Consider the following 13,229-nt stretch of genomic DNA (forward strand, 5'->3'; position numbering starts at 1 on the left):
GTGGCTAAAACTTCCAAAACTATGTTGAATAAGAGTGGTGAGAATGGGCAGCCTTGTCTTGTTCCTGATCTTAGTGGAAATGCTTTCAGTTTTTCACCATTGAGGACGATGTTGGCTGTGGGTTTTTCATATATGGCCTTCATTATGTTGAGGAAAGTTCCCTCTGTGCCTACTTTCTGCAGGGTTTTTTATCATAAATGGGTGTTGAGTTTTGTCAAAAGCTTTCTCTGCATCTGTTGAGATGATCATATGGTCTTTCTCCTTCAGTGTTTTAATATGATGTATCACATTTTTGGTTTGCATATATCGAAGAATCCTTGCATTCCTGGAATAAACCCCACTTGATCATGGTGTATGATCCTTTTAATGTGCTGTTGGATTCTGTTTGCTAGTACTTTGTTGAGGATTTTTGCCTCTATGTTCATCAGTGATATTGGCCTGTAGTTTTCTTTCTTTGTGACATCCTTGTCTGGTTTTGGTATCAGGGTGATGGTGGCCTCGTAGAATGAGTTTGGGACTGTTCCCCCCTCTGCTATATTTTGGAAGAGTTTGAGAAGGATAGGTGTTAGCTCTTCTCTAAATGTTTGATAGAATTTGCCTGTGAAGCCATCTGGTCCTGGGCTTTTGTTTGTTGAAAGATTTTTAATCACAATTTCAATTTCGGTGCTTGTGATTGGTCTGTTCAAATTTTCTATTTCTTCCTGATTCAGTCTTGGCAGGTGGTGCATTTCTAAGAATGTGTCCATTTCTTCCAGGTTGTCCATTTTATTGGCATAGAGTTGCTTGTAGTAATTTCTCATGATCTTTTGTATTTCTGCAGTGTCAGTTGTTACTTCTCCTTTTTCATTTCTAATTCTATTGATTTGAGTCTTCTCCCTTTTTTTCTTGATGAGTGTGGCTAGTGGTTTATCTATTTTGCTTATCTTCTCAAAGAACCAGCTTTTAGTTTTATTGATCTTTGCTATCGTTTCCTTCATTTCTTTTTCATTTATTTCTGATCTGATTTTTTATGATTTCTTTCCTCTGCTAACTTTGGGGTTTTTTTGTTCTTCTTTCTCTAATTGCTTTAGGTGCAAGGTTAGGTTGTTTATTCGAGGTGTTTCCTATTTCTTAAGGTAGGATTGTATTGCTATAAACTTCCCTCTTAGAACTGCTTTGCTGCATCCCATAGATTTTGGGTTGTTGTGTCTCCATTGTCATTTGTTTCTAGGTATTTTTTAATTTCCTTTTAGATTTCTTCAGTGATCACTTCATTATTAAGTAGTGTATTGTTTAGCCTCCATGTGTTTGTATTTTTTTACAGATATTTTACTGTAATTGATATCTAGTCTCATAGCGTTGTGGTCAGAAAAGATACTTTATACAATTTCAATTTTCTTAAATTTACCAAGGCTTGATTTGTGACCCAAGATATGATCTATCCTGGAGAATGTTCCATGAGCACTTGAGAAAGTGTGTATTCTGTTGTATTTGGATGGAATGTCCTATAATATCAATTAAGTCCATCTTGTGTAATGCATCATTTAAAGCTTGTGTTTCCTTATTTATTTTCATTTTGGATGATCTGTCCATTGGTGAAAGTGGGGTGTTAGCGTCCCCTACTATGAATGTGTTACTGTCGATTTCCCCTTTTATGGCTGTTAGTATTTGCCTTATGCACTGAGGTGTTCCTATGTGATGCATAAATATTTACAATTTTTATATCTTCTTCTTGGATTGATCCCTTGATCTTTATGTAGTGTCCTTCTTTGTCTCTTCTAATAGTCTTTATTTTAAAGTCTATTTTGTCTGATATGAGAATTGTTACTCCAGCTTCTTTTGGTTTACATTTGCATGAAATATCTTTTTCCATCCCCTTACTTTCAGTCTGTATTTGTCTCTAGGTCTGAAGTGGGTCTCTTGTAGGCAGCATATATATGGGTCTTGTTTTTGTATCCATTCAGCCAGTCTGTGCCTTTTGGTGGGAGCATTTAGTCCATTTACATTTAAGGTAATTATCGATATGTATGTTCCTATTCCCATTTTCTTAATTGTTTTGGGTTTGTTATTGTAGGTCTTTTCCTTCTCTTGTTTTGCTTGCCTAGAGAAGTTCCTTTAGCAGTTGTTGTAAAGCTGTTTTGGTAGTGCTGAACTCTCTCAGCTTTTGCTTGTCTGTAAAGGTTTTAATTTCTCCATCAAATCTGAATGAGATCCTTGCTGGGTAGAGTAATATTTGTTGCAGGTTTTTCTCCTTCATCACTTTAAGTATGTCCTGCCAGTCCCTTCTGGCTTGCAGAGTTTCTGCTGAAAGATCAGCTGTTAACCTTATGGGGATTCCCTTATGTGTTATTTGTTGTTTTTCCCTTGCTGTTTTTAATATGTTTTCTTTGTATTTAATTTTTGAAAGTTTGATTAATATGTGTCCTGGGGTATTTCTCCTTGGATTTATCCTGTATGGGACTCTCTGTGCTTCCTGGACTTCATTAACTATTTCCTTTCCCATATTAGGGAAGTTTCCAACTATAATCCTTCAAATATTTTCTCAGTCCCTTTCTTTTTCTCTTCTTCTTCTGAAACCCCTATAATTCGAATGTTGGTGTGTTTATTGTTGTCCCAGTGGTCTCTGAGACTGTCCTCAGTTCTTTGCATTCTTTTTTCTTTATTCTGCTCTGCAGTAGTTATTTCCACTATTTTATCTTCCACGTCACTTATCTGTTCTTCTGTCTCAGTTATTCTGCTATTGATCCCATCTAGAGTATTTTTAATTTCATTTATTGTGTTGTTCATCATTGTTTGTTTCATCTTTAGTTCTTCTAGGTCCTTGTTAAATGTTTCTTGCATTTTGTCTATTCTATTTCCAAGATTTTGGATCATCTTTACTATCATTATTCTGAATTCTTTTTCAGGTAGACTGCCTATTTCCTCTTCATTTGTTAGGTCTGGTGGGTTTTTATCTTGCTCCTTAATCTGCTGTGTGTTTTTCTGTCTTCTCTCTTGCTTAACTTACTGTGTCTGGGATCTCCATTTTGCAGGCTGCAGTTTCATAGTTCCCATTGTTTTTGCTGTCTGTCCCCAGTGGGTAAGGTGGTTCAGTTGGTTGTGTAGGCTTCCTGGTGGAGCGGACTAGTGCCTGTGTTCTGGTGGGTGAGGCTGGATCTTGTCTTTCTGATGGGCAGGTTCACGCCTGGTGGTGTGTTTTGGGGTGTCTGTGGACTTATTATGATTTTAGGCAGCCTCTCTGCTAATGGGTGGGGTTGTTTTCCTGTCTTGCTAGTTTTTTGGCATAGGGTGTTCAGCATTGTAGCTTGCTGGTAGTTGAGTGAAGCTGGGTGCTGGTGTTGAGATGGAGATCTCTGGGAGATTTTCACCGTTTGATATTATGTGCAGCTGGGAGGTCTCCTGTGGACCAGTGTCCTGAAGTTGGCTCTCCCACCTCAGAGGCACAGCACTGACTCCTGGCTGCAGCACCAAGAGCCTTTCATCCACACAGCTCAAAATAAAATGGAGAAAAATTAGAAAGAAAGAATTAGTAGAAGTAGAAAAAAAGAAAGAAAAATGAGGGAGGGAGGGAGGGAGGGAGGAAGGGAAGGAAGGAAAAAAAGAAAGAAAGAAGGTAAAGTAAAATAAAATACAGTATGTTAAAATATAATAACGTTATTAAAATAAAAAAATAATTATTAAGAAAAAACGATTAAAAAAAAAAAAGGACTGATAGAACCCTAGGACAAATGGTGGAAGCAAAGCTATACAGACAAAATCTCACACAGAAGCATACACATACACACAAAAAGAGGAAAAGGGGAAAAAATAATAAATCTTGCTCTCAAAGTCCCCTCCTCAATTTGGGATGATTCGTTGTCTATTCAGGTATTCCACAGATGCAGGGTATATCAAGTTGATTGTGGAGATTTAATCCGCTGTTTCTGAGGCCGCTGGGAGAGATTTCCCTTTCTCTTCTGTGTTCTCACAGCTCCCAGGCCCTCAGCTTTGGATTTGGCCTCGTCTCTGCGTGTACGTAGCTGGATGGCGTCTGTTTTTTGCTCAGACACGACGGGGTTAAAGGAGCCGCTGCTTCCGGGACTGTGGCTCACTCAGGCCCGGGGGGGGGGGGAGGGGATCGAGGGGCACGGAATGTGGGGCAAGCCTGCGGCGGTAGAGGCCAGCATGACGTTGCACCAGCCTGAGTCACGCCGTGGGTTATCCTGGGGAAGTTGTCCCTGGATCCTGGGGCCCTGGCAGTGGTGGGCTGCACAGGCTCCCCGGAAGGGGGGGTGTGGTTAGTGACCTGTGCTCGCACACAGGCTTCTTGGTGGCGGCAGCAGCAGCAGCCTTAGCTTCTCTGGGGTCCGTGCTTTTAGCCGCGGCTTGCGCCCGTCTCTGGAGCTCCGTTAAGCAGGGTTCTTAATCCCCTCTCCTTGCGCACCAGGAAACAAAGAGGGAAGAAAAAGTCTCTTGCCTCTTCGGCAGGTCCAGACTTTTCCCCGGACTCCCTCCCGACCAGCCGTGGCGCACTAACCCCCTTCAGTCTGTGTTCCCACTGCCAACCTTAGTCCTTTCCCAGCGCTCCAACCGAAGCCCAGGCCTCAGCTCCCAGCCCCGCCCGCCCTGGCGGGTGAGCAGACAAGCCTCTCGGGCTGGTGAGTGCCGTTCGGCCCTGATCCTCTGTGCGGGAATCTCCCCGCTTTGCCCCCCGCACCCCTGTTGCTGTGCTCTCCTCCGCGGCTCTGAAGCTTTCCCCCTCCGCCACCCGCTGTCTCCGCCCGCGAAGGGGCTTCCTAGTGTGTGGAAACCGTTACTCCTTCACAGCTCCCTCCCTCTGGTGCAGGTCCCGTCCCTATTCTTATGTCTCTGTTTCTTCTTTTTTCTTTTGCCCTACCCAGGTACGTGGGGGATTTCTTGTCTTTTGGGAGGTCTGAGGTCTTCTGCCAGCGTTCAGTGGGTGTTCTGTAGGAGTTGTTCCACGTGTAGATGTATTTCTGGAGTATCTGTGGGGAGAAAGGTGATCTCCACGCCTTACTCTTCCGCCATCTTCCCGGAAACCTCTGAGCTTTGTTTTTCTTTCTTTCTTTCTTTATTTTTGGCTGTGTCAGGTCTTCGTTGCTGCGCACGGGCTTTCTGTAGTTGCGGTGAGCAGGGGCTACTCTTCGTTGTGGTGTGTGGACTTCTCATTGCGGTGGCTTCTCTTGTTGTGGAGCACGGGCTCTAGGCACAAGGGCTTCAGTAGTTATGCCATACGGGCTCAGTAGTTGTCGCATGCAGGCTCTACAGCGCAGGCTCAGTAGTTATGGCACACGGGCTTAGTTCCTTCGTGGCATGTGCGATCTTACTGGACCAGGGCTCGAACCCGTGTCCCCTGCATTGGCAGGCGGATTCTTAACCACTGTGCCACCAGGGAAGCCCCACCAAAGCTTTTAATTTTGATGTGTTTTTGGTGTCATGTATACAAAATCAGCACTAAATCCCAGGTCATGAAGGTTTTTCCTTAGTTTTCTTCTAAGAGTTAGGATTTTAGTTCTCATGTTTAGGTTTTTGATCCATTTTGCATTAATTTTTGAATGTGGGGTAATGTAGGAGTCCAAATTCTTTTTTTTTTTTTTTTTGCATGTGTATATCCAGTTTCCCCAGTACCATTTGTTGAAGAGACTTTTGTTTCCCCATTGAATGGCCTTGGCACTCTTTTCAAAAACCAATTTACTACAGGTGTATGGGCTTATTTCTGGACTCTCAATTCTATTTAATTGATCTGTATGTCTACCATTATGTTAGTACCACAATGTTTTGATTGCTGTAGTGTTTGTAGTAAGTTTTGAAATCAGTAAGTGTAAGTCTTACAACTTTGCTTTTCTTTTTCAAGGTTGTTTGGACTATTCTGGGTCCCTTGTAATTCCATATAAATTTTAGTATCAGCTTTCTATTTCTGCAAAAAAGACTACTGGGATTTTGATAGGGATCATACTGAATCTGTAGATTGCTTTGGGTGTTATTGCCATCTCTCTCTCTCTCTCTTTTTTTTAACGTGCCTATGAAAAAGGAATTTTTAAAAACTTTTATTATGGTAAATCTTAAATATATACGAAAGTAGTGATATTTATCATCCAGTGTATTGGTCAGGGTTCTCCAGAGAAACAGAACCAAATATATACTATATATATTTTATATAATATATAATTGTATCTATATCTGTAATATATCTATATCTATAGAGAGAGGAAAGAGAGAGAGAGATTTTTTTTGAGGAATTGGTTCCCATAATTGTGGAGGCTGAGAAGTCCCATGATCTGCCACCTGCATTCTACAGACCCAGGAAAGCTGGTGCTGTAGGTCCAGTCTTGAAAGCGGAGAGCTGAGGGTACAAGTTCTAGTTTGAGGCAGGAGAAGACCAAAGTTCCAGCTCAGTGGTGAGGCAGAGCCAATTCTCCCTCCCTCTGCTTTTTGCTCTCTTCAGCCCTCAATGGATTGTATGATGCCCACACGCACTGTGGAGGAGGATCTGCTTTACTTAGATTTTTACAGATTCAAGTGCTAATCTCATCTGGAAATACCCTCACAAACACAGCCCAAAATCATGTTTAACCAAGTATCTGTACGTCATATGACCCAGTCAAGTTGACATGTGAAATTAACCATCACATTTAACACTTTTCAACATGCCCGATCTTGTTAGATCTAGAGGTTTGATCAGATTCATGTTCTGTTTTTTTATTGCCATCTTAACAATATTAACTGCTCCAGTTCATGAACATGAGATATACTTCCAGTTATTTAGATCTTCTTTGATCACTTTCAACAATGTTTTGTAGTTTGCAAGGTACAAGTCTTGAACCTCCTTGATTAAATTTATTCCTAAGTATTTCATTCTTTTCAATGCTATTGTAAGTGGAATTGTTTTCCTACCTTAATTTTTTTGATTGTTCATTGCATGTTTTATGTGTTGATTTTGTATCCTGCAAGTATGCTAAATTAATTTATTAGCTCTAATAGTTTTTTTGTAGATTCTTCAGAATTTTCTGTATATATAAGATCATGTCATTTGTGAATATAGTTTTACTTCTTCCTTTGCAATCTGGATGCTCTTTGTCTGTTTTTCTTAGCTAATTGCTCTGGCTAGAATTTCTAGTACAACGTTGAATGGAATTTGTAAAATAAGACACCCTTGTCTTGTTCCTGATCTTAGGAGACAAGCTTTCAGTCTTTATCATTGAACATAATGTTACCCATGGGCTTTATTTTAAAACCTTTTTTTTAAACTCTGATTTTGAAATAACGGAGTTAAACTGCACAGCTTAGAAACCTAACACATCATCTGGAAGTCCACCAATCCCCAGAGATGATTCCTATTCATATTTTGAAAATTGATCTGTAAATATCCTTAACATTTTTTCCAAAAATATGATCGAGTAGATACTGTCTATATTACTAAAACAGGCAGCAGATATCTTATCTGTAGCATCTCAGGTAATGGGAGTTATCTGTTACCATTAATCTTGAAATGAAACATTTTGAAATGTACCATCTTTGGGAATATGGCTGGTATTTTTTAATGTGTGTTCTTTGTTTTAAATTACAGATTGGGTTTGTCCTTTATCCCCCCAGTGGAGGTCCTGCATGGGATTCAGTGGATCATGACAACGTTATGTTTCTCACCATATGCTTTTGTTGGCATTATGCAATAGCCATTATCATCATTGGAGCAATTTACGCCTTTGTCACCTGGTAAGTTAGTGATTCTTGTTCATGGAAGTTCTATTTTTTGGTATATGATCATCAAGGCTTGATATTACCAAACTTTAAGTTCAAAGAGGTATTTCATTCCTTAGCATTCCACAAAACAGGGTAATATAGCAGAAAATTATCTGCAAACACAAACATTTCCAATAAAAAGAATAAATGCTGGTTTTAGGGGCAGGACAGGAATAAAGACGCAGACATAGAGAATGGACTTGAGGACATGGGGAGGGGGAAGGGTAAGCTGGGGCAAAGTGAGGGAGTAACAGTGACATATACACACTACTAAATGTAAAGCAGATAGCTAGAGCGAAGCAGCTGCATAGCACAGGGAGATCAGCTCAGTGCTTTGTGACCATCTAGAGGGGTGGGGTAGGGAGTGTGGGAGGAAGATGCAAGAGGGAGGGGATATGGGGATATCTGTATATGTATAGCTGATTCACTTTGTTATACAGCAGAAACTAATACAACATTGTAAAGCAATTATACTCGAATAAAGATGTTAAAAAAAAGAAAATAAAAAATAGAACAAATGAGAAAACTAAAAAAAAAAAAAAAGAATAAATGCTGGTTTAAAGTTGGAATAGCTAAAAAGTGTCTCTGCTGTGCTCCTAACCTATGCATTACCCTTCAGCACACTCTTCTGTGCCTCCATGTCTTTGCATATGCTGTTTTCTTATCCAAATGGTCCTCCCCACACCTGCAGTGAGCCCTCCATTTGCCCATGTTTACATCAGTTATAGCACTTCCCAAGCTTGGTGTCATTTTTGACCAACATGTATGTCTCCCATTAAATTTGAGTATCTGGTTACTTTGACATTTCCTGTAATATTTCTAACAGTAAGATTCAGTTGAACTGTACATGTTTTTACAAGGACTTTGATACAATGTTTCAGGATGGGTGAGGAGCGATATAACAGATTACTAAGAATCCATGTTCCTAGCTCTGCTGCTTGTCAGCTGTATGACTTTGGGTAAACTATTTAACCACATTAAATATCAGTTTTGTCATTTACAAAATGGAGATAATAATAGTACCTAAATGAGATCATGTATTTAAACTGCCTACAACATAATAGGAGCTCAAGGAAGATTCTTCTTGTGTTTGTTTGTTGGTTTTTTTTTTTCAGTTTCCTGTGATAGATTTCTTTTTAAATTGAAGTGCAATTGACATACAACATTATACTAGTTTTAGGTGTACAACATAATGATTCAACTTTTGTATACATTGCAAAATGACCGCCACAATAAGTCTAGTTATACCATCTGTTACCATACAAAGTTACAAAAATTTTTTTCTGTGATGAGAACTTTCAAGATTTACTTTATTAGCAACTTTCAAATCTGCAATACAATATTACTGATTATAGTCACCATGCTGTATATAATATCCCCATGACTTTTTAATTTTATTTATTTTTCTCATTTTTTAAAGAAACTTTTAATTTTATATTGGAGTACAGTTGATTAACAATGTTGTATTAGTTTCAGGTGTACAACAAAGTGATTCAGTTATACATATACATGTGTCTATTCTTTTTCAAATTCTTTTTGCATTTAGTTTGTTACAGGATATTGAGCAGAGTTCCCTCTGCTATACAGTAGGTCCTTGTTGGTTATCCATTTTAAATATAGTGGTGTGTACATGTCAATCCCAAGCTCCCTAAATATCTCTCCCTCCTACCCTTCCCCTCTGGTAACCATAAGTTCATTCTCTAAGTCTGTGAGTCTGCTTCTGATTTGTATATAAGTTCATTTGTATCATTTTTTAGATTTTGCAGAGAAGCAGTCATATGATATTTCTCTTTCTCTATCTGACTTACTTCACTCAGTATGACAATCTATAAGTCCACCCATGTTACTGCAAATGGCATTATTTCATTCTTTTTAATGGCTGAGTAATATTCCATTGTATATATGTCCACATCTTCTTTATCCATTCTTTTGTCGATGGACATTTAGGTTGCTTCTATGTCTTGGCTATTGTAAACAGTGCTGCAATGAACATTGGGGTGCATGTATTCTTTCAAACCATGTTTTTCTCTGGGTCTATGCCCAGGAGTGGGATTGCAGAATCATATGGTAGCTCTATTTTTAGTTTTTTAAGGAACCTCTATACTGTTCTCCATAGTGGCTGCACCAGTTTACATTCCCACCAACAGTATAGGATGGTTCCCTTCTCTCCACACACTCTCCAGCATGTACTGTTTGTGGATTTTTTGATGATAGCCATTCTGACTGGTGTGAGGTAATATGATCATCTCAATATTTGCAGAAAAAGCTTTTGACAAAATTCAACACCCATTTATGATAAAAACTGTCCAGAAAGTGGGCATAGAGGGAACATACCTCAACATAATAAAGGCCATATATGACAAACCTACAGCTAACATCATACTCAATGGTGAAAAGCTAAAAACATTTCCTCTAAGATCAGGAACAAGACAAGGATGTTCACTCTTGTCACTTTTATTCAACATAGTTTTGGAAGTCCTAGCTATAGCAATCAGAGAATAAAAAGAAATAAAAGGAATCCAAATGGGAAAAGAAGTTAAACTGTCACTGTTTGCAGATGACATGTTACTATACATAGAAAATCCTAAAGATGCTACCAGAAAACTACTAGAGCTCATCAACGAATTTGGTAAAGTTGCAGGTTACAAAATTAATACACAGAAATCTGTTGTATTTCTATACACTAACAACAAAACATCAGAAAGAGAAATTCAAGAAACAACCCCATTTACCATCACATCAAAAAGAATAAAATACCTAGGAATAACCACACCTAAGGAGACAAAAGACCTGTGCTCTGAAAACTATAAGACTTATTTATTTTATAACTGGAGGTTTGTACCTCTTGATCCCCTTCACCCATTTTTGCCCGCCTCCCCCTATTCTGGCAACCATCAATCTGTTCCCTGTATCTATGTGTTTTGTTTTGTTTGTTCATTTGTTTGTTAGATCTCACAGGTAAGTGAAATCATATGGTATTTGTCTTTCTCTATCTGCCTTATTTCACTTAATGTAATACCCTCAATGTCCATTTCATTCTTTTTTATGGCTGAGTTGTATTCCATTATGTACATATAAATATAAAATATTTATATTTTATATATATATATAAACATATATATAAAAACATTTCCTTTATCCATTCAACCATTGATAGACCCTTAAATTGTTTCCATATGCTGGTTATTATAAATATGCTGCAGTGAACCTAGGGGTGCCTTTATCTTCTTGAATTAGTGTTTTCATTTTCTTCAGATAAATACCCAGAAGTGGAATTGCTGGCTTATATGGTAGTTCTATTTTTAATTTTTTCTTTTTTTTTTTTTTTGCGGTATGTGGGCCTCTCACTGTTGTGGCCTCTCCCGTTGCAGAGCACAGGCTCTGGACGCGCAGGCTCAGTGGCCATGGCTCATGGGCCTAGCCGCTCCGCGGCATGTGGGATCTTCCTGGACTGGGGCACAAACCCGTGTCCCTTGCATTGGCAGGCAGACTCTCAACCACTGTGCCACCAGGGATGCCCTATTTTTAATTTTTTGAGGAAGCTCCATGCTGTTTTCCACAGTGGCTGTACCAATTTACATTTCCACCAACAGTGCATGAGGGTTCTCTTTTCTTCATATCCTGGCCAACACTTGCTATTTCTTATCCTTTTGATAATAGCCATTCTGCAGGTATGAGGTGATATCTCACTGGTGTTTTGGTTTGAACTTCCCTAATGATTAGTGATATTGAACATTGTTTCATGTGCCTTTTAGTTATCTGTACGTCTTCTTTGGAAAAATGTCTATTCAAATTCTCTGCCTATTTTTATTTTGTTTTATTTATTTTTAACATCTTTATTGGAGTATAATTACTTTACAGTGGTGTGTTAGTGTCTGCTTTATAACAAAGTGAATCAGTTATATATATACATATGTTCCTATATCTCTTCCCTCTTGCGTCTCCCTCCCTCCCCCACCCTCCTTATCCCACCCCTCTAGGTGGTCACAAAGCACTGAGCTGATCTCCCTGTGCCATGCAGCTGCTTCCCACTAGCTAGCTAGTTTACGTTTGGTAGTGTATATATGTCCATGCCACTCTCTCACTTTGTCACAGCTTATCCTTCCCCCTCCCCATATCCTCAAGTCCATTCTCTAGTAGGTCTGTGTCTTTATTCCCGTCTTACCCCTAGGTTCTTCATGACCCTTTTTTTTTTCCCTTAGATTCCATATATATGTGTTAGCATACGGTATTTGTTTTTCTCTTTCTGACTTACTTCATTCTGTATGACAGCCTCTAGGTCCATCCACCTCACTACAAATAACTCAATTTCATTTCTTTTTATGGCTGAGTAATATTCCATTGTATATATGTGCCACATCTTCTTTATCCATTCATCTGATGATGGACATTTAGGTTGCTTCCATGTCCTGGCTATTGTAAATAGAGCTGCAATGAACATTTTGGTACATGACTGTTTTTGAATTATGGTTTTCTCAGGGTATATGCCCAGTAGTGGGATTGCTGGGTCATATGGTAGTTCTATTTGTAGTTTTTTAAGGAACCTTCATACTGTTCTCCATAGTGGCTATATCAATTTACATTCCCCCCAACAGTTCAAGAGTGTTCCCTTTTCTCCACACCCTCTCCAGCATTTATTGTTTCTAGATTTTTTGATCATGGCCATTCTGACTGGTGTGACATGCTATCTCATTGTAGTTTTGATTTGCATTTCTCTAATGATTAATGATGTTGAGCATTCTTTCACGTGTTTGTTGGCAATCTGTATATCTTCTTTGGAGAAATGTCTATTTAGGTCTTCTGCCCATTTTTGGATTGGGTTGTTTGTTTTTTTGTTATTGAGCTGCATGAGCTGCTTGTACATTTTGGAGATTAATCCTTTGTCAGTTGCTTCATTTGCAAATATTTTCTCCCATTCTGAGGTTGTCTTTTCGTCTTGTTCATGGTTTCCTTTGCTGTGCAAAAGTTTTGAAGTTTCATTAGGTCCCATTTGTTTATTTTTGTTTTTATTTCCATTTCTCTAGGAGGTGGGTCAAAAAGGATCTTGCTGTGATTTATGTCATAGAGTGTCCTGCCTATGTTTTCCTCTAAGAGTTTGATAGTTTCTGGCCTTACATTTAGGTCTTTAATCCATTTTGAGCTTATTTTTGTGTATGGTGTTAGGGAGTGATCTAATCTCATGCTTTCACATATACCTGTCCAGTTTTCCCAGCACCACTTACTGAAGAGGCTGTCCTTTCTCCACTGTACATTCCTGCCTCCTTTATCAAAGATAAGGTGACCATATGTGCGTGGGTTTATCTCTGGGCTTTCTATCCTGTTCCATTGATCTATCTTTCTGTTTTTGTGCCAGTCCCATACTGTCTTGATTACTGTAGCTTTGTAGTATAGTATGAAGTCAGGGAGCCTGATTCCTCCAGCTCCATTTTTCGTTCTCAAGATTGCTTTGGCTATTTGGGGTCTTTTGTGTTTCCATACAAATTGTGAATTTTTTTGTTCTGGTTCTGTGA

General features: G+C 39.0%; 1 protein-coding gene across 3 annotated transcripts in view; it reads left to right on the forward strand.

Moving 5' to 3' along the window:
- The window catches only part of TMEM45A (transmembrane protein 45A), a 101,254-nt gene that overhangs the window by 79,452 nt on the left and 8,573 nt on the right, over positions 1–13,229 (forward strand). For all 3 annotated transcript variants that reach the window (XM_060009858.1, XM_060009859.1, XM_060009857.1), the window contains exon 5: positions 7,547–7,692. In XM_060009858.1, the coding sequence (XP_059865841.1) occupies positions 7,547–7,692 (146 nt within the window). The remainder of the gene's footprint in view (positions 1–7,546; positions 7,693–13,229) is intronic.

The sequence above is a fragment of the Delphinus delphis genome, chromosome 4 (assembly GCF_949987515.2).
Source record: "Delphinus delphis chromosome 4, mDelDel1.2, whole genome shotgun sequence".
NCBI lineage: Eukaryota > Metazoa > Chordata > Mammalia > Artiodactyla > Delphinidae > Delphinus > Delphinus delphis.